Source organism: Melopsittacus undulatus, chromosome 9, assembly GCF_012275295.1.
Source record: "Melopsittacus undulatus isolate bMelUnd1 chromosome 9, bMelUnd1.mat.Z, whole genome shotgun sequence".
In the NCBI taxonomy this organism is placed as follows: Eukaryota; Metazoa; Chordata; class Aves; order Psittaciformes; family Psittaculidae; genus Melopsittacus; species Melopsittacus undulatus.
In genome coordinates, this window is record NC_047535.1 from 23,833,913 (window position 1) to 23,854,456 (window position 20,544).

The 20,544-nt window shown below is 41.3% G+C and overlaps 1 protein-coding gene across 1 annotated transcript in view; it reads left to right on the forward strand.

The window, feature by feature from the left end:
• Positions 1-20,544, forward strand: part of NUP210 (nucleoporin 210) — a 67,828-nt gene that overhangs the window by 24,143 nt on the left and 23,141 nt on the right. Inside the window, exons 11-21 of the mRNA XM_005149366.3 lie at positions 51-188; positions 4,493-4,648; positions 7,931-8,129; positions 9,413-9,558; positions 11,632-11,853; positions 13,021-13,194; positions 14,383-14,575; positions 14,886-14,992; positions 17,323-17,427; positions 17,564-17,665; positions 20,081-20,209. Of these exons, the coding sequence (XP_005149423.1) occupies positions 51-188; positions 4,493-4,648; positions 7,931-8,129; positions 9,413-9,558; positions 11,632-11,853; positions 13,021-13,194; positions 14,383-14,575; positions 14,886-14,992; positions 17,323-17,427; positions 17,564-17,665; positions 20,081-20,209 (1,671 nt within the window). The remainder of the gene's footprint in view (positions 1-50; positions 189-4,492; positions 4,649-7,930; positions 8,130-9,412; positions 9,559-11,631; positions 11,854-13,020; positions 13,195-14,382; positions 14,576-14,885; positions 14,993-17,322; positions 17,428-17,563; positions 17,666-20,080; positions 20,210-20,544) is intronic.

Here is a 20,544-nt window from a genome sequence, read left to right on the forward strand (position 1 = left end):
CCATAAGCCCTCTAGTGTCATTTGTAATACTGTGCTCTTGCTTTTTGTAGGATGGAGGTGTTCATACATTACCAGTTCCAGTGAAAAACCAACAAGATGTTGAAATATATGCTCCCATACTTCTTTCCCCCAGCATTTTGACGTTTCCTTGGCAGCCCAAAGCGGGAGTCTACCAGTACACCATACAGGTATGACGAAGAAGTTTCTACTTCAGAAAGTATTCCTCAAGCAGGCACAGGGAGGCCTGTAACTACTTCTGCAGAGTTGATGTTGGGTACTTCAGGCACAGTGATAACTAAAAGTTTTCCTGGAGGAATTGTGGTTTATGTTAATTGCAGGACTGCTTTGCAAAAAGCACACAAGAAACCAATGAACATAAAACCCCCACTGACTTTCACCTCTTGTCTTTCATTCACTTCCTTTCTCCCTCATGCATGCACAACACACAGACACACAGAGTGGTTTGGAATTACAAAAACATCTTGGGTACAAAACTTCCTAGCAATAACTGAAGGCCACTATTTACTGTGAATGGATGGAAGTGTGGGTGAAGTATGAGGGTGAAGTGATGCAGAACACACATGACAAGATGAAAGATCAGCTCCCTTTCTTCCTGTGATATCAGTATCCTTCACTTGCATACATCTCATGCTTCTAAATGAAAAGTTAGGAGGCAGAGGTCACAGCCTCATATACAGTGTGCCCTTCTTCAGAACTTTTTTAGACTTTTGTCATACATTTCTTATGTATGTCTTTGCTGCCATGGTGCCAGGCCTTCTGCATGCTTCAGGAGTATAGTCTGGCTGGAGAAAAGAACATTGTGCTTCACAGCCCAGACTCTTATCCCAGTACAGTGATAGCCAGACCTTGCACTTTTTTCATGTACAGTCCTCACCTCTCCCTTTTAGCACAATGTAGTGCTGAGTTTTGGGTCTGTCTTCAAGTAAACAGGATACAAAAAGAGGCAGTGGGACACCTGGTGTCTGAAGTAACGTGAAGTGAATCTCGTAAAGGTAAAGTTGCATTCTCTAGTGTAAATTTGGAGGTAGCACCAGTGAGTTCAGCGCTCTCATCTGTACCTTTAATTTCTGTGGGATGTTTCATTCAGTTCGTGCTATACTCAACCACACCAGCAGAGTCTGGTAAAAATTCTAAGTACAAAACCACATTTTCAGTACTTCATCCTAACTGCTGCTCAAGTTTTAAGGGAAGATAAATGTGTTTTCCCGTCTCACCTTATCTTGCATATATCATATCTCACTAGAGAACATTCCTTCGTGTTACACCAATAAATTCTTCGGGACTCTTACTTTACTGTGATGTTTTTCATTAAAAACATGCATTTTTTTCCCAACATTTGGATTAGTTTGTGTTTACTGAAGCTGAGAACATTTTCCAACTCTGCTGGTTCAACAGCACTAGTGCTTGTTTACAATAGCACACAGCCTGACTGGTGTTCCTGCTCGTAGGCTGCTGTGTGCCTCCTACTTGACAGCTCTTGAGTCAGGCTATTTTAAATTGGTGAATAGACTTTTTTTCTGAAAACAAATTGAAGGAGATTTTTGGATCTAGCCAAATTCTGTTTATAGCTAAAGTAACTCCTTCCAGATGGTGTCAGAATGACTTTCAGGTTTTACTTTGTCAGCTGTTTTTTTTTTTTTGGTTGGTTTGTCCATACTTGTGCTAATAAGATGTAATAAGATGTTTTTTACTGCAAGTAAAAAAGAAAAGAAAAAAGCATTAAAGGACATTTCCTTCCTGCTTTCCTTCCTTCCCTGCATTAGAGAAGTGTCATCTTTGAGAAGTTAAGGATTAGAGAAGAGATTCAGAGCAGCCCTGCAGAGAAGGACTTGGGGGTATTGGTCAATGACAAAACGAACATGAGCCGGCTTCAGTGTATGCTCGCAGCCCAGAAAGCAACCATATCCTGGGCTGCATCAAATAGAGCGTGACCAGCAGGTCGAAGGAGGTGATCCTGCCCCTGTGCTCTGCTCTTGTGAGACCTCACCTGGAGCATTGTGTGCAGTTCTGATGTCCTCAACATAAAAAGGACATGGAACTGTTAGAACAAGTCCAGAGGAGGGCCATGAAGGATGATCAGGGGACTGGAGCACCTCCCATATGAAGACAGGCTGAGAAAGCTGGGGCTGTTCAGCCTGGAGAAGAGAAGGCTGCGTGGAGACCTCATAGCAGCCTTCCAGTACCTGAAGGGGGCCTATAGGAATGCTGGGGAGGGACTATTCATTAGGGACTGTAGTGATAAGACAAGGGGTAACAGGTTCAAAGTTAAAGAGGGGAAGTTTAGATTGGATATAAGGAAGAAGTTCTTAACTGTTAGGTTGGGGAGGCACTGGAATGGGTTGCCCAGGGAGTTTGTGAATGCTCCATCCCTGGCAGTGTTCAAGGCCAGGTTGGACAGAGCCTTGGGTTATATGGTTTAGTGTGAGGTGTCCCTGCCCATGGCAGGGGGGTTGGAACTGGATGATATTAAGGTCCTTTCCAACTGTAACTATTCTATGATTCTCTGTGGAGGTTATTTTCTCCCAGTGAGGGCATCACTGTCACTGGTAGCAGTTTGTGGAGTTCAGCTAACAGGCTTTGGATACTTTGTGTAATGATTAGACTGAATAGAATCTGGTTTATGCTTTCTTGCCACAGTGCAAAGTGAGTGCTGGAGAGAAAAATGTAGTAATGAATGCCTCTGCTTTGTGTGGCAACGGGATGTGAGTCCATAGAATTATTAGCAGTTGGATATTTCCATTTGCAGCTCTCTTCTCATTTCCCTGTTTTAATTGAAAATATCTTTGCAAAACATTTTGAACTTTTACATTCCTTAAACATTTCTCACCTCATCCGATGCATCTCCTTCTGTCACACACAATTACCTCTTTATCCACTGTATCCTCTGCTCGTTCTGTGCTCAGGCTGTGCACATGCTCATGGGAAGGAGAAAGGGAAAGGACTGTCCTTCTGATATGTCCCACCTCTCCTCCCCAGGTAAAAGTTATTTGCTGAATTCCTGCATAATTTAGATTTATTCTCCACACTGTCCTTCTGGACAAGATTTGTCATCTTGTTTGGTTTAATTATGAAATGGTTAGAGCACATGCTGAGGAAGTTAAATTAAAATAATACATGTAAACATAAAATTGTTCCCATGTTCACCCTGGTTTTACTCTGTTGGAACTCTGAAATCTGTTTTGGGGTGTGAAAGCCTTAATTCTTTAAAGTTGCTTTAAAAATGCATTATTCTCAGTATACAGCTCTGCACCGTATTTGTCTCAACAGACACTTTCTGTAGCTCACAATAATGGTGTTGAAAACCTCTGCGTTTTGCAGAATTGCAATGATTATGTTTCTTCAGTCACTAGTATTGCACATTGAGAAGGACAGTACTCTGCTTGTGTGGGCAAAATGGTTTTTTTGCCATTCACTTCATAAACTGTGAATCTGCAACAGATATTATCCCAACCTGACTGCTGGATGCTCATACAGTGGGTATTATAATTTGTCTCTATTAATGTGGACCTTAAGAACAAGTAACTAGTTTTTACCCTTTTGTAGAATAATTACACTCACTTAAGGTCTTGTAATCATGAAACAGCTCTTCAGGTGCTGGGAGCTATAGGGAGAGGATGGGGCTTGCTTTCTTGTTGTTTTGGGGTTTTGTCATGGGAATCTGTATAATAATTCTGAGCTCCTAAGTTTGGCAGTTACTGAGTCCTTCCTTGCCAATCTGATGTGGAAGTGTAGCCTGTCTGTGTTGCAGACCCTTGCAGTGCTTACAGCAAGAGTTGGCAATTTCTGTAAATGCCTGTTTCTCATTCCATGGCTGATCATTGCTGGAGCAGGATGGTCTTTGAACACCTGTAAGTAGAGATGCTGATTTTCAACAAAAAGATGCAAAGCCAAGAAGAGAATGACTTCTTTTTCTTCCCTCCTCTTGCCTCATTCCTTCCCCTGCCTCCCACCTTCTTTTTTCTCCCTTTAGGGCCCTTAACAGTCCCCATTGAAAGAGGTGAGTAGGAACAGAGTGTCAGCAGCTCTGAGCCCCCAAATCAGCACTTTGGCTGTCAGAAACAGGGAACAGTGGGAGTTTCCAGCAGTACAATAACTCCACGTGCCAGGCCTCTGGTGTGCTGATGTGGGAAATGCTCTGCTGACTCAGAGCATTATCAATCACAGGAAGTTGTGAGCTTCAGACTTCTGCAGGTGGGAGAGAGATATTTGAGTTAGCAGCACTGGTGAGCATGGAGGATATGTGCATGAAGAAAGCTGAAATTAAACTGAATGAAGGGTAATAATCCCCTCATCTCTTAGTTCACCTTGCTTATTTGAAAGTTCTGAGGTGTTCTTTTGTTTGTACTTCCTCAGTAGCAGCATTATTATTGCTCAGTGTGTCCCTGGTGTTTATGTGAGAGTCTTGACACCTAAGGAATGTGACAATCATGTACTTCATAAGATACTTGAAGGATTTCCCTCTGTGTTCTAGGCTCATGGTGGAAGTGGAAATTTCAGCTGGACCTATTCTAACCAGGCAGTTGCTACAGTGAGTGCCAAAGGAGTAATGACTACTGGAAGTGATATTGGCGTCAGTGTTATTCAGGCAACTGATCTTCAGAATTCGATACACCGTGGAGAAATGAAGGTAAAATTCTTTTCCCTGGTTGCTCTTGAACATGGCTTTTGGAAACAGTGAAGAAGCTGACAGTGCCACAGGCATTCCCCGTTCCAGAATGTTCCTGAGAGGTTTCCTTTTCTGCCTATGGCAGGTTTGGTCATCAGTTTCAGAGGTTGTGCCTCAGGGATTCCGGCTCTCTGCACTGCACTAACTTCCAGTTTTGCCCCTTCCTGCTTTCTTTGATGAGTCTTTTTTTCTTGTTGAAAACTGAGTGCTAGAAGGAAATAGTAATTTACTACTGGCCTGGTCAAAACTAACAGTGTAGTCTGAATTGTAAGAGGTGGGCGCTTTCCCTCAATATAAAAGGATGACAGATACTATCAAGATGTGCAAGAGAGTTCCTGCCTCGAGAAGTGGCTGGAATGGAAAATGCCACATAATGATTCTAGCTACCAAAGCTGGACAAGAAAAAAGCAATGTTTTAAGGAAAATAGGAGAAAATGGAAATGGAAAGCACATCTCCCACGAGGGATTTTGTGGTCTCTATGTAAGTCATACCCTGTTCTTATGGACTGGTCAGGGTGATCAGTGTGTGGTATGGAATGAAGAAAATACAGGAACAGTGTATGTAATGGCCACACAAGGAAGCATGTGCAAAGGCAGGTGAAGAATCTGCACTGATTAAGACACTAAATCTATGCTCTTACATAGTTTTCTCTAGAATCTTACTGATTTGGAAATACCTCTTTGTGTCCTTTGAACACAAGTATTTTTCCTTAATGAAACTGTGTCAGTGCTTACTGACAGCTCTGTCAAGCTGTTAAGAACTGCCAGACCTCTAATGTTATAGAACAGAAACTAAAAAGAAGTACTCCTGTGATGTATATTTGCTACTGTGAAGTTGCAGTACTCTGCTACCTTCACAAACCTGAGGCATTTTAATCTATGCTCTAACTCTGTGCCTTTTGCAAAGACCTAATTGTTGGAATGGAAACCTGACAGAGAATTACAGAATCCCAGAATGGTTTGGATTGGAAAAGCCCTTAAAGCTCATCCAGTTCCAACCCCTGCCACAACTAGAGCAGGTTGGATGGGGCTTGAACCAACCTGGCTTTGAGCACTGCCAGGGATGGGGCAGCCACAGCTTCTCTGGGCACCCTGTGCCAGAGCCTCAGCACCCTCACAGTGAGAGGAAGCTCACTCCTAACCTCAGCAAAACCAAGCGATGGTGTCCTGAGCAAGTGTGACTCACCTGGGAGCCAGCAGCTGTGAGTGTCTAACGGCATCGTCATAAATGAAATTGGTGTGTTTATGCTAAGCGGATGCTGTTGGGGCTGGCAAACAACCTCCCTCTGACTGAGGCTTTAGAAAGGTGATGCTCATTGTTTCTGAGGGGACAGGGAAGTTGATTTAGGAAGCGTGTCTTGCAAGTGCTGGGCAGTTCACCTTCCCTCCAGGATATGTGCCTGAAATTTAGCAGCTGGTGGGAAACAAGCAGGTTGCATCAAACATGCACACTTCAGTATTCTCTTGGGTTTAAACCACAACAGTTCTGCTATACAAAATACCTTCTCATCTGCAAGCATTCCCATGTGCAGCACTGCTGTTGCACCAAAGTCCCTTTTGACAAGAGTGTTGAAAAATTTGTTTGGTCAAGACTGCCAGGTCTGTCCCCTAATGAAGAGAGTGCGATGAAAGCAAGTCTCTCCTTGATTTTTAAGTAATTATGTTTTGGGAAGGATATTTCTAACCAAATTTTACTTGAAACAGCTGCATCTACTAATGTTGGGGCTTTTGAGGGGAAAATTAGCTTAGGTTTTGTGCTCAGATTGTTTGTCAGTTCTACCAACTGGATTTGAGGGGTACTAAACTGCATGCTTAAAATAACAAATGCTTAAAATAATGAGACAAATTAAAGCTTATGTGGAATTTAGTTCACAGGCTTGCTCTGGAATTATTCTCTGGACAGCCCAGGATGCTGCTTTTTATCAGTCTGACAGTTGCCAGCTACCAGGAATGAAGATTTTTCAGTGAAAACTTCTTATCCTCAAACAGAAGTCAAAGCCTGAAGACAGAAAAAAGGCTTCTCTCCATGTGAGCTTTCAGAGCAGTGTATTGCACAATCTGAATAGGTTATTTTTTAATGCCTTTGTGCTCATGTTAGGAATTACATTCTTTGTCGAATAACTCTTCAGAGTTCCATTTAGTGACCTCAGTGAGCAAGTCTTTGGAATAGTTAACTATGTTGCACAAGGATTACAGATTTATCTCTGTACCATATGGTTCAGTAGTCTATCCTGAAGCTATTTGCAGATGGTTAGGAAGTTAAGATACTGCAAATGAAAAGCTTTGATCGTGATTGTTACGAAACAGGCAGTTAGGCTGTGGTGGATTCTTTATTATTAGTGGAAAAAGCAGCAAATTGGAATACAAATGATATATTGAAGGCTTGTCCAATATATCAGCTATATCAGCATGGAAGATCTGTTTCTCCTGGTCTTATTTCTGGAAGTAATCCTTTTGGTTTCAGTGGTGTGTCTCACATAAAGGTTATTTGTTCAGGCAGAAGGCTGTTAGATGAGGCAGTAGATACTTGTTCACTTATTTTAGATTTCTGCCATATTACTGTGGGGGAATATGGAGCCCTGGGCACCTTTACCCATGTTTTGCAACAGAAATGTAAGAAAGAGTAAGGAAAAAAAGAAAAGCCATTGAGGAAATGCTCTAGTGGAAGATGTCCCTGGCCGTGGCAGGGGCTGGAACTGGATGAGCTCTAAGATTCTTTCCAACTGAAACCAGGATTCTGTGAAATTCAAATCATGAGTTCCAGTAAGCTCTGCAGACCTGCTGCTGTGAGTGGTGGGGCTGGGAACCTTGCTGACTCCCTCAGGTGTAGCCCAAACAGGCTGTGGAAGTCCAAGTTGGATACTAGATCTGTCCCAGTTGATTACAGTGCCTCCTGAGATACCACACAACTTAGCCCACACTTCAACAAAGCAGAAGAGAGAATTATAGAGGTAGCAGTAAAAGGATCACCAAGCTAACGTGAACTTGGACTGTTGTGGTAAAAGAGCAGTGAAATAGCAGCAAGCTTTTCCTGGCCCTTTCTGAGATCTTCCTGCAGCAGGTAAACACAAAAGCAATGCTGAATCTGAGCAGGATCGTTTCCAGCCATCACAGGGAGGTCAGTAGCTGGGAGAAGTAGGGATAATTGAAATAAGGAAAGCATGAAGAAATCTATGTTTTTCCCTGGTACGTTTTTGTGGGGTTGTGTTCATACATCTATCCTCTGCTTCTTTCTTCCTTCAGGTGTACATAACTGAACCTACTGGGATGGAGTTCACACCCTGTCAAGTTGAAGTATATGTTGGCCAAATATTGGAGCTGCCCCTGAAGATCAGTGGCCTGACGGATGTTGAAAAGGGTGAGATAGTCGCACTGAGCGACTGCTCACACTTCGACTTAGCTGTGGAAGTAGAAAACCATGGTGTGTTCAGGCCACTTCAAGGTGAGCTCACCCCCTCCTTGTCTGGAAAGTTAAAGTAAGATGTTACGAAGTCACACACCTCCTTTGAATCCCTGTTTCAATTGCTGTGTGCAGCGTTCCCACAGAGGAGCTTACCTGCAGAGGTGCAAATCAGAGTGGTTTTCTTTCAAAGGTGTATTTACTTTTTTATGCAGAGCTTCCCTTGGATATTTTTGACATTTTGGGGGACTCTGAAAGCATTTTGGCAATTATTTTGTTGGATAATGTGTAGTTGCCCATGTGTCTTTCTCCTGGTTTAGTATTTTTAACATGCCTCTGTAATAGAGCTGATGGGTTTTCTCATGAGGAGTCCATGTATATTGTGTTTTGAGGTAGCGTTGGAAGACCTACAAGAACAGTAAGATTAATAACTGCTTTGCCCAAATTGTCGAGCAGTACTTTCAGTGCTAGAAAGACACTGTGCATTCCTTGCTCACAAGGAACTAAGACAAACAGCTGCTTAAATTTTGCCAAAGCTCTGTTATTGTTCAGCTCATTGCTTTAAGAACTGCCTCTTGTCAGGTTTATTAAGAGTGTGGAGTGTGCATGTGATATTTAAAGATTGCCATTAATGCTGCTGGGCTAAGTAGGCACCGAGCAACATGCTTGTTCCTGTGTCTGCTGCATTCAGTGCCTTACTCAGACGTACCATGAATTTTTTCGAAGTGTCTCTTGTATGGAAGCTCTTTCCTGTGCTACTGAGCCAGTAAAACTGATCTGCATTGGGCCATCTGTTTGCCTGAGAGGCAGCTATTGGAAATGTCACTGTGCAGTTGCACTGTTTATTTTGAAAACAGAAAAACCCCTCTCAAACCCCTGCCTTTTAAGTGAGCAGAGGAATTTCATAAAAGTACTTTCAGCTGGGAAAATGACCTGTTGCCTACAGTTCAAGTTGTTCCATGCAAGAAGGTTTGTCTAAGCAGTGTGGCTTATTTGTGCTTCATTACAAGCCAGTTTCACTTTAGAGCAGCAAGATGGAAATATTCAGTAAGAGACAGAAGTTATATTGGCTTGTACCACAGTGAAAACTCATGTCTTGTTTAGGCCAGTATGAAAATAAAGAAATTTGTAAGATGTGGATACTTTGGTAAGTGTTGGGTTTGAGATGAAAGACAGTAGTGAGCATTTTTACCTCTCTACTTGAAGAACAGATATCTGCTGACTTCTGGTGGAAACACTTGAGAGAAGCCATCTTGGACTTGCATTAAAATACTTGGGCATTTCTCTCCAAATATGTATTGATGTATTTTTAATTCATCTGACAGGAAGGCTTCAGCCAACTGCTGATTTCTGTAGTGGAGTCCGAGTAAAAGCTGAAACTCAAGGATACACAACACTTACAGTCAGCTATACCCATGGTCACATCCACCTCAGTGCCAGCATCACCATTGCTGCTTATCTACCATTAAAAGTAAGTCTGGTTTCACTGTTCCTAAAGCAATCCATCACTTAAAATGCTTTTAAATGACAAGTGTTAAGTTGATATTATGTAATGAGTGTGTTTAAAAACTGAGGTGGGAAAAATTTTATGGGCTGTTTTGAGGAATTGTGTTTTAACCCTTTCTCAGTGGCACATATATACAATAGAATTTGACTGCATAGACTCTGCAGGCCCCAGCTGTAGAGGAGCAAGTTGTGTGACAGCAAACTCACAGATTCCTCTGAAGTGGAAAATGAAGTGGAAAATGAAAGAGAAGAGTCACAGTTGCCATCATGTGAAGAAACGTGCAGGGTAGCAGTAGGGTAGCAGTAGGAATCAACCTCATCTGAGTGAGGATGTGAATCCTGTTCTGCACAGCATATCTGAATTACTAAATTGCTTTTTAGCAGACTCTAGATGAGTGAAAAATTATGTGAGACTCAATTTGTTTCTTGACTGTCCATTTGAACTGGTTAACAATTGGCTTAGTAAGGTGATAAGGTGGCAGTCACAATTCTGTGTCCATAATGTCAAAAGGAAGCAGGCCGGGTTTATGATTTCTCATTTCATAATATAAACCTAATTTTTTTGCATGAAGGCAAAGTTGGCTTGCCTATATTGGCTGTGAAAATACGAATGGAGAAAGCTATTTCACTGTTGGACAATTCACTAAAGAAAGCAGGAAGAACCAACCTTGAGTACAGGATGACCATATGGAAATATGAGACAATTTGCTTCATCTTCAGAGACCTAGCACTGAATTTGCAAAGCTAAACTCTAAAACATTTGGCCATAGCTTCTCCTCCACATCTGGGACAGAAGTTTGTGCAAATCATACAAATTCATGACTATAAAGATGATTTTGCTTTTTAAATATGCTTTTCTATTAAATATTTTAAATAGCTAAGTATAATTACTTGAAGATGCCAAGACATTCTAAGCTGTCTGTTATTGGCAGCAATGTGAGAGGCATAGTCCTCTTAATTAGGAATTTTTCATAGGTAGGGTATCATTCACATTTATTAGCAGAGCCCTTTAAGGTGTTGTAACACTGCATGACAGGTAAAAAGTGAAATAATTCTGGGGTACTTGACAGAGCCAGGACATGGTGACATGGGGGGGGAGATTAAGTGCACTTTGAAAGAAAAATAAAATTATCTTTTCCCTGCTTTCTGTAGAATGAAATGTTTGTGATGCCCAGGAATGGAAGGCAGCATCTTCCCATTGGAGAGCTATTTAAAACCATAATAGTATAACATAACAAGTGGGAGAAAGATGAGCAGGAGTGAAAGGGCAGGCAGACTCCTGAGACTAAATCTCATAGTTTTTACCTTTATATTACAAGTAGAACCAGGGAGTAAATGGGAGGATAGAGTGATTTATGCCAGCCCTTTTCTTCTCTCTCTTTCTACCAAAATGCACCTAGGGAAAGATTTGAACCATCCTGTATTTTAGCTGCTATTTCCTTCTTACTAAACACCTAAGTAATGTAATGATGTGAAAAACAAGCTGCAAATGGTTATGGTGTATTAAACTGTCAAGTTAATTTCTGTGATGATAAACAGCGCCATCTGTCCTGGTGATACACATCAATGTAGAATTTGTCATAGAGGTTTGAAGTAAAACTTGTGCAGGAGAGTAATTACATGGACAGAACTGCCAGAGAGGGCACTGTCAAGTGAAAATAAAACTTGCCATTATTTTGTTCATTTGAAGTACTGTCTGCGTAAGTAGAATACTATCCAAGTCTGCTCACAAGAGTAGATTAAAGGTCTTCTTGCTTTAGTTCTTCATTAAAAGGTTGTGATTAGAATGTAGGTAAAACTTCCCTGGATCTGCAGGTTCCACTGAATATGACCCAGCTGAATTCTTGTAGGTGATGCTGGTTATTTTGGTACAACTGTTCTTTGTATCCATGCTTACAAAGCTCAGTGTGGGAAAACTGGTAGCCTAATGAGAGTAACAAAGGTAGCTCTTCCATTAAGAGGGAAGTTTCTTTTCGGAAGTACACCCAAGCTGTATGTAAATAGAATGATTCATTTGTAATTAATTCATTCATTGCAGGCCATTGATCCTCTGACTGTTGCTTTAGTGACTTTGGGTTCCTCTAAAGATATGTTATTTGAAGGAGGACCCAGACCATGGGTACAAGAACCTTCAAAGTTCTTCAGGAATGTCACCGCTGAGGATGCAGAAAGTGTTGGTCTGTCTTTATTTGGACCTCCTACGTCTCGAAATAACATCCAGCACTGGGTTAGAGTGTCTTGCAAAACCCTGGGGGAGCAAGTAAGTGCCAGAAGGTATCTCTTGCCTTCCATCACACACCAAGCTGAGGCAATTGGGAACAGGCTTCAGACAGATTTATGATACCATATACCTTTTATGTAACAAGTAGTTCTTATTATAAGGCAGTGAAGAACTTGGGTAAGTACATTGTTTATACAGGTTTTAGAGTGAGCATTTCATAACATTATGTTATAAAGTGGTTTATGATGGGTTTATTGCAGTATAAAGCCAAGTCACAGAAACCTTATGTTGTAGAATGCATTAAACATCCTAATAAGTGCAGCTTCAGTGTGCATAAATAGGATCATAGCAGAAGGCTTCTGCAGTAAACTGACTACTGCCTGCCCTGCTCCTCTTAACCAAGTTACCTTCCAGTGTAATTCTGTTTATTCAGACAAATGACAGCCATATGAATTTACTGCTCTGGTATTTGTGCAGTCGTTGTGATAATGGATGTAGTCATTCTACCTGGTCTTGTTTACTCTGACATGCAGAAGTGATTTATCCTGCTTTACTCACCCTGGCTAGTCTATAAAGCATTTTGCTTTGATTTAATGTTTTTCTCCTGTAATTCTACAAGGCCTAAGAGTTTTGGTGTAGCTGCCAAATTGCTTAACTGATTTCCTTAGTGGGCACTGTGCAAAGCATAGCTACTTCTGTAGGTGCAAACTGTGTGTGCTTTGGCTGGTACCGGTACATGAGTGAGTAAGGCATGTAAAGGAGCTACTTCCACCTGCTGGGATGGGCTTCTCTGTGCTGTTAGCCACTTTGTTTTGCTGACAGCTGAAAAAGGAATGTAAATTAAACAGAAGATGTTTTTAAACCCCCTGAGGTGACTATAAATATTGTCTTTGGGCTGTTGTATTCTCACTCTGTGAGAAAAACACCTGCCTGTTAGCTTTTTAGATTACCAAAGATTTGTTTATTACTATCAAACTTCATTTAACTGTGAATACCTAGGAAAAGTTCCCAGGATTACTTTGGTAATGGTATAGAAGTGTTCTTGAAATATGCACCTCCTTTTACATCTTCTCCGTGTCCTAATGGTGTTGTAAATTTCCAAGAGCCATAATTTTGTTTGCTCATTCTGAGATCAATAAAACAGAACATGCCTAAACTCAGTAGTTTTTTCTCTCTACTCACTTGCCTGTTTTCATACTTGTACAGGTTATTGTCTTAAAGGCTGGAAACAACCCCACGATCACCAGCCCTTTTCCATTGGTTGGGTCTGCTGCAGTGAAGTTCGTCTGTGCTGTCCCTTCCCGACTCACTTTGACTCCTGTTTATGGAAGTCCTCAGCTTGATCTCTCCTGCCCCTTGCTGCAACAAAACAAGCAAGTGGTAAGCCTGGAAAGGGACAGGAAAAGAATGTCTTCTTGTAATTTAAAGAGCAGTGTTTGGACCTCTCCATGCAGATTAGGCATCTGATTGCTGAAAAAGTAGCAGTAACAAGTGTTGTGGGCTGTCTGCTTTGCAGAGAGCAGTCTGAATCAGGGCTTCCTACAGTGATCATTCAATCAGGTTTATAAAGGAACCTACCAAAAAATATAGGAGCATACATAAAAGCATTCGGATGGTGGCTTCCTACAAAAGTGGCACTGTGAGGAAGCCCTTCTTAATGAAAAAAGAAATTTATCTCAAGAGAAGCTTCTGTTTCTAAAGAAAGTACTTTTCTATGTACCACTCCATTCTGATCGTAACTTTCTACTGAGTACAAACATATTTTATCATATATGTATTGTTACACGAGTGTATGTTTGTGTGTGTGATTAGTAAAGGCACAAACACTGCTGATGTGAAGATACCTGTGTAAGTCTGTGCAGTGAGTGTTGTTCCATGACATCAGATGTATTCAGCTTTGCAAGTTTGAGTCATAATAAATGGCTGATGCATATGTGTAAATTGTCAAGCAGAAAGAACTTCTGTACCCTGATGGGTGCTGTCACATACTGCCTGATGAGTAAGCTGTGTGTTCTGTCATGTTAATATTACCATACAACTGGAATGTGGTGAATCATTGTTGGTGAATCATTTAAGTAACTTCTGTGTAATGACAAGCTGAGGAGGAGGTTTTGCGTATTGTAAGTCACTTCAGAGCTCACCTGTTTCTCTAGTTCTGTTGTGTGTCAGTTAGACCACATCAGTACATGGCTATTGCTAATGGATTTCACAAGGTGAACACTGGAATTTTGAGCAATGTCTTCTGACAAATAGTGGTGGTTTACAGCATTTGTTAGAAGTCCAAAGACAGGATAATTGAACCAAGTGCTTCCATTTTTGTTCTAAGGTAACTCACTGGCTAAGGAAATTCCCACCCCAAAAAAAACCCTTGCAGTTGAAGTACAACTTAATGACTTTGCATTTATAGCTCGTTTTAATAACCATTACTCATAAAATCATAGAATAGTTAGGGTTGGAAAGGTAATGAATATTACAGTAGATCTCATGGAACTTGGCATACTTTTTTTTTTTTAATGATTACAAAATCCTCTTTTATCTGTTCAGTTCAAAGTATTCACTCTTTTTCAGGTTCCTGTTTCAAGTCACCGCCATCCAGTTTTGGATTTGGCTGCATACGACCAACAGGGCAGTAGATTTGATAACTTCAGCTCTCTTAGTGTTACCTGGGAATCATCAAAACCATCCTTAGCTAATATTGAGCCTGATATGCCAATGGAGCTAACTCTAAAAGAAGATGGAAGTGGTCAAAAGAGAATGCATGGTATGAATTAGTTTAAACACAAGCATTTCTTGATGTGAAGAAGGTCAGGATTAAATCTGTTTGGTAGTGTCTGAGCTTGATCAAAGAAATTAATGTAATCTGCAGTCATATTTCATCTTATCCTCAACATGTGTTTAAAGAGTGTGCTCTTCAGGGGAAAAAGAAAAAGGGGGGTCAGGGAGAACAAGCCAAGCCCAATGCCTAGAACCTTCCTTCAGAGAGAACGTCTTTGTGTAGAATGATTAACAGTGTATATTTCACTTTTTTCTTCTCCATAATCAGGTTTCTTTGACTTTTTGTTTGATTCTAGGCTTACAAACTGTTGTAGTTCATCATGAATCTGGAACAGCCACCATCTCTGCAGTTGCAGCAGAATACCAGCAGTCCCATCTCCAGGCAGCGAAAGTCAAAACACAGGTACCCAGAACTCTCTTTGCTATTGACATTTTCCTCTGATGCTTAGTGCAGGGTGTCCCTATGGATTTATTTCTTCAGTGCATAGTAATTTAAAAATAAAGCAGCTCTATAGCGGATTCTGAAGGCAGATCCGTGCTATGATGTTTCTGTTGTGTTCCTGCTTTTTTTTTCCTTTTCATGTTAAACCAGCTGGGCAAGAGGATTACAGAGAATTCTTTCAGCTGGGTTTGTTTCCATTTAGGTTATTTAACAGTGGTGAATCTCTGCTGCTTGTCCTTTGCTAAAGTAGACATGTGCTTAGTGCAGCTGTCACTGGGGAAGGTGAATGTATTATTGTCACTGGAAAACTGGGTAGAAAGGTTCTGCATGAGCAAAGCAAAAGCTGGCTGATATCCTGATGGACCATGAGTAAAATCTGGGTTCTGACTAATACTCTTTTTTAACTTAGTCTCATGTTGATCTTACAGAAGGGAGAGACGACTGATTTGTACAATGCCAGCTCTAAGCCTAGGCTCTACTACAAGTCATTAGCCACTCCCCAGAATACTTGAGTTTGTAGGTACTCAGCATAGGGAAGAACAACAAGTAGTGATGATGAGAAAGAAGGCAGATGTAAACAGATGGCAATTTTCTGTTTGGGCCACTTTATCTAATTGAATATAAAGGCATGTTTCAGCCTATGGAACAACCTGACTTGCAAAGTAAGTAGCACTTCACCTATCCTGCTACACTATATTGAAGCTCTATTTAATTTGGTTAAGCAGGATTTAAGTGGGTTTTGACTATATGTGGTTCTAAATGATGTGCCATGAAAATAGAGTTGAGACAAAGAGTAAAATACGGAGCTAGAGGTTACAGTATTATTAATTCCAAGCAGGTAACAGATGGGCACTAGTAATGGAAAATATGCCATGCCCTAGATTTCTGTCAGTATGTCTAAATTTGGTATGGTCAGTATGTCTGGATGGTCAATGTCTTTGGAAGATGATCTGTATTGCCAGTTGGTTCTTGTCTTGTCAGTGAGGTTTCCGGTCTGCTCTTGTTGGGAAGCATGTTGTAGGTGCATTTCCACTGAATAATTTGACTTAGTCAAAAATAAGGACACAGTTTCCTTGCCATCAAAGATGCTTGGTTCTGTAGTTTTTTTTCTCGTGAGAGAGGTTCTGCAATGAACTAGATCAGGTTCTGAGAAACCAGACCTAGTTGAAGATGTTCCTGTTCATTGCAGTGGGGTTCGACTAGATGAGCTTTGAAGGTCCCTTCCAACTCTAACTGTTCTATGATTCTGTGCATTGTTTTGTAATTCACTGTGCTCTGCTTTATTAAATTAATAGTCACTGTTCTTTCTTACATTTAGAGATAATTAGAAAAGTGAATTCTCTGAACTTTGTCTCTAGTTCAGAGAAGTTTATTGTATTTCAGAGTGGGATACATACCTGTGAAATGGCACCAGTGTTCCCTTGAGTTCTAGTCTCTATGTTTAAGTTCAGGAGGAATCTGTTTAATAGTTGAAGAATAGTTGTAAATACCACTTCTTCTATAGTTACATAGGTTCATGTGTTATTTCTTTAAATGAGATCATTTGCTTGTTTCCAAAGCGTTGGAACTGGACTGCCATATTCTGCTTTCAAACCTGTCCATACTTATTTCCATTTCTGTCTGTAAGAAGTATGAAAATCTAATAGATGGTATATTAAGATGTCTTGGTCATTGTTCCATGTTTATGTGGAGCATCCTATTATGTCATTAGGGAAAGATGACAAGCTTTCTACATCAAGGAAGTAATTCTACTAATTAGGTGAAATGGGTCCATAATACTTACTTCCTCTACAAAAACATTTTCCCTTTCTAAGCTAATGTTGTTATCAGTGAATGATTAAACTTGCATTTGGTCCAATGTTTATTTACTTGCACTTAAGGAAGAATTTCTTTTGGTGGCTTGCTAGAAACAATCTGAAGGAGATGAACATGAAGTAGAAGAAAACATTCTGTCTCTAGACTGTATCATTTTTGTATGAACCCAAAGCATGTTTCTGAGTTCATACCCTGTCTGTTGTGTCAGACTTGATAAACTGATCCTGCTGCATCTCTTAAGGCACTGGCCTTTGTCTTGGTCAGAGCTGCAGAATACCACAGCATGTGCTGTGTATGACCTTACCTCTAGCAGCTGAGCCGATTACTAGATCTTGTGGATGTTTTATTAGCATAAACTTCTCCAGCTCTGGCTCTCTGCTCATCTGCTTTCAGCACACTTCCGTGCATGTGTGAGAGACTTGCCCTGCTTTCTGACTCCCAGTGTTTGCTGTAATACCTAGAATTGTTTCTTTCAGAATGAACCTCTGCTACCACTTTCTGCCACCATTGAACTAATGCTAGTTGAAGATGTAAAAGTAAGCCCTGCTGATATCCCCATTTACAATCACGCTGATATACAGGTAAGGAATTATTCTGGTGCTTTCTAAGTGCAGGGAGAAAAAGATCAAAATATTGTATGATATGTGTAAGGATGCCAGTTTTAGCAGTGTAATAGAAAGCTACAGTCTAATTTTGGATGCTTCTCTGGTTTTGCAGGCAGAAATTTTCATCAAAGAAGGTTCTGGGTACTTTTTCATTAATACTAGTGTTCCAGACATTGTAAGAGTGACTCATGAGGAAACTCAAGGTATTGCTTTGGTGAGTGAAATATTTTGTTACGTTGTATGTCTTTGGCAGTCTGAAAATCATGCTGCAGTTTCATCACTATTGGTCCTTTTAAAGTACATGTGGATGGAAATAGCTGAATCTCGGGTGAATTTCTTTGTCACAGTCAACCTGGCAATTTCAGGTGTAGGAAATGGTTTCACTGCAGTTGTGATGAGAGTCCAGAGGAGGCGATGGAGATGCTGTGAGGGCTGGAGCAGCTCTGCTCTGGAGCCAGGCTGAGGGAGCTGGGCTAGGGCAGCCTGGAGAAGAGAAGGCTCCTGAAGGGGAGACCTGAGAGCAGCTCCCAGTGAGATGAGCTCTTAGGCAGAAGCTCTTCCCTGTGAGGGTGCTGAGGCGCTGGCACAGGGTGCCCAGAGAAGCTGTGGCTGCCCCATCCCTGTCAGTGTTCAAGGCCAGGTTGGACACAGGAGCTTGGAGCAAGCTGCTCCAGTGGAAGATGTCCGTGCCTGTGACAGGGGTTGGAGCTGGATGAGCTTTAAGGGCCCTTCCAACCCAAGCCAGTGTGGGATTATATACTCTGTACAAGATAAAGCCAGTACCAAGCTGTTCTTTACCCATTTTGCTGTATAATGTTCCTGATTTCATAAACACAAAATGAAAAATGATGTGACAGAATTATTCAGAACTGATTAGTTGGTTTCTAGAATAATATCAGAATATTTATTGTAGGACAGTGCTTCTGAAATCTTCAGATCCTTCTTCTGTTGGCATTTCAGGATATTTTGCTGTCACAGTATTTTATCCTGATTTTCAGAATAAATATCTATTAAAGAGTTTATATCTTCTTATGAAGTTTCATTATGCTTTTTTCTGCTGGGAGATGCAACTAAACTATGTTGTAGGAAGTCAGCAAGTTCCAGGCTGATGTTATGGCAGTTATCAGTGGAGTCAGGTTGATACAGGATGGTTTGATAGTAAACTCTTCTGAGAAACTAAATTCAAGCTCTGTAGAGCAGTGATTCTCAGACTTCTTACTGGGGCTGCCAAGAATATATTCTATACCCCTTGCTCTCTTTTTGACACTGGAGCTTTTCTGGGTAGTGCAATAGACTGTACACTGGGGAGCTAGTGGACACTGAATAGGAGATGAGAACAAAAGAGGTGGCTGGGACAGGATCAGTAGTCCAGCTTCCCCTTTTTGCTCTCCACTCCTGTAGCTTCTTTCCTCTGGTCTCTCAGCTCAAGCTGAGCTCCATCACATCTTCCTCCCTATGGTCATGCTGGCTGCTTCTTCCTGGCCACATCCCTTCTCTGCTTTTCATGCTGTGTGCTAATATATGCCCCCAGCACCTGTATTAGTCACCCACTTCGGGAACTGCTGCTGTTCTGGAAGCTGACATCTATTAAAACTTTATATTCTTTTCTATTTTGAGGCGAAAGTCAGAGTGTGCCCTCAAAGCACAAAATGTCAGCTCTTCCCACTGCTCTTGCAGCTAAATGCTGCCAAGTAATGCTGTGAATTATACTGCATTCCTTTTAACCAGGGGCCTGCCTGTCCATCACCCCTTGTTTCAGGGCTCACCCTTGTAGCTGGGTGAGAGCATAGAATAGGGCACTGAACATCTGTGCCTGTCCCTGGCCAAACGGAAAGGACTTGTGAAGGGAAGCAGAATAGTTGGGATTGTCCCTGAGGTGTGGGAGAAGGTCAGGCAAATAGCAAGAGAACTGCAGAGAGACTGTGAGCAAGGTGTGGATGCACGGCCTGGAGCAAGGGTATGGAGATGGCTGTGGGGTTGGTGCTGAGTTCTGAGGGCCTGTGTTTGTGAGCAGAGGTCTTCTCACTGTTTGAGTCTTGTTGTGTTTGGAGAAGTGGAATGTGTCCATTCTTTGTGTAAAAATTCATAAAATAATAACAGTCATATCAAGGAAATACCTGATTTGTCAATCATCCTCTTACTTGGGAAATTCTACCACCAGATTTTGGTGGTTCAGATTCAAAGCAGTAACTGTGAAATGTGAATCCTGTGGGAAGCAATCCCAGTGCTTTAGAAGCCATAGTCTCTGTCCTGGGTTGTTGTTTTTAATTCCTTATCAGGGATTTTTTTTCACTCCACTAAGAAAAGTTTCATTGCTCTGAATGGTTTGTTGTGTTTTTCTGTCCTGGTGGCAGAAGGATAATAGCAGGATGCCAGCTGCTGCTAGGTTAAGATATCTTAGTTCAGTTGCTGCCCAGTGGCTGTTCGCACTAGCCCAGTAACATGATACTTTTTTACATACATTTAGCAGCTTTACTCATACTCTGGTGGAAAGATAATCTGTGTCTAAGGCTGGGAGACTTGGGCATCCAACTGTGTCTACCCTGAAAGTGATGTACACCTTCTCCTGTGAATGACAGACAAGTGAAAATGAGAAGTGCTGTAATAGAATTTTCTTTTGGTATTGCAGGTGCATCCCCTGCTGCCAGGATCGGTGACTGTGATGATTCACGACTTGTGTTTGGCTTTCCCTGCAACAGCCAAAGCTGAAATTTATGTCTCTGATATCCAGGAGCTGTATATCCGAGTTGTTGACAAGGTAAACAGCTTTGAAACCAGCCTTATTGCCTGATTCAAACTGCTCTGATTCCTTGTGCTGATTGTGAATGTAAAGACGAGAGGTGTGCAAGGTGACACAGTGTAGTGGATTGGGTCACTGCTGCACCAGTGTGACCTCGGAGAAACAGATTAAACTCCCCATGTTTCTGTGTCCCCCTCCCAGATTTCTCCTTTTAGCTGTAAGTCTGCCAGTATATGGTGTCCCTTCATGTTTGGTGTGGCAGCAATCTCAGTTCTGCATTTACATAGCAGTGTTAATTCATAATTTATCTGAACATGCTCATCTGTTTTTTTAAGTCCATGAGAAAATCCTTT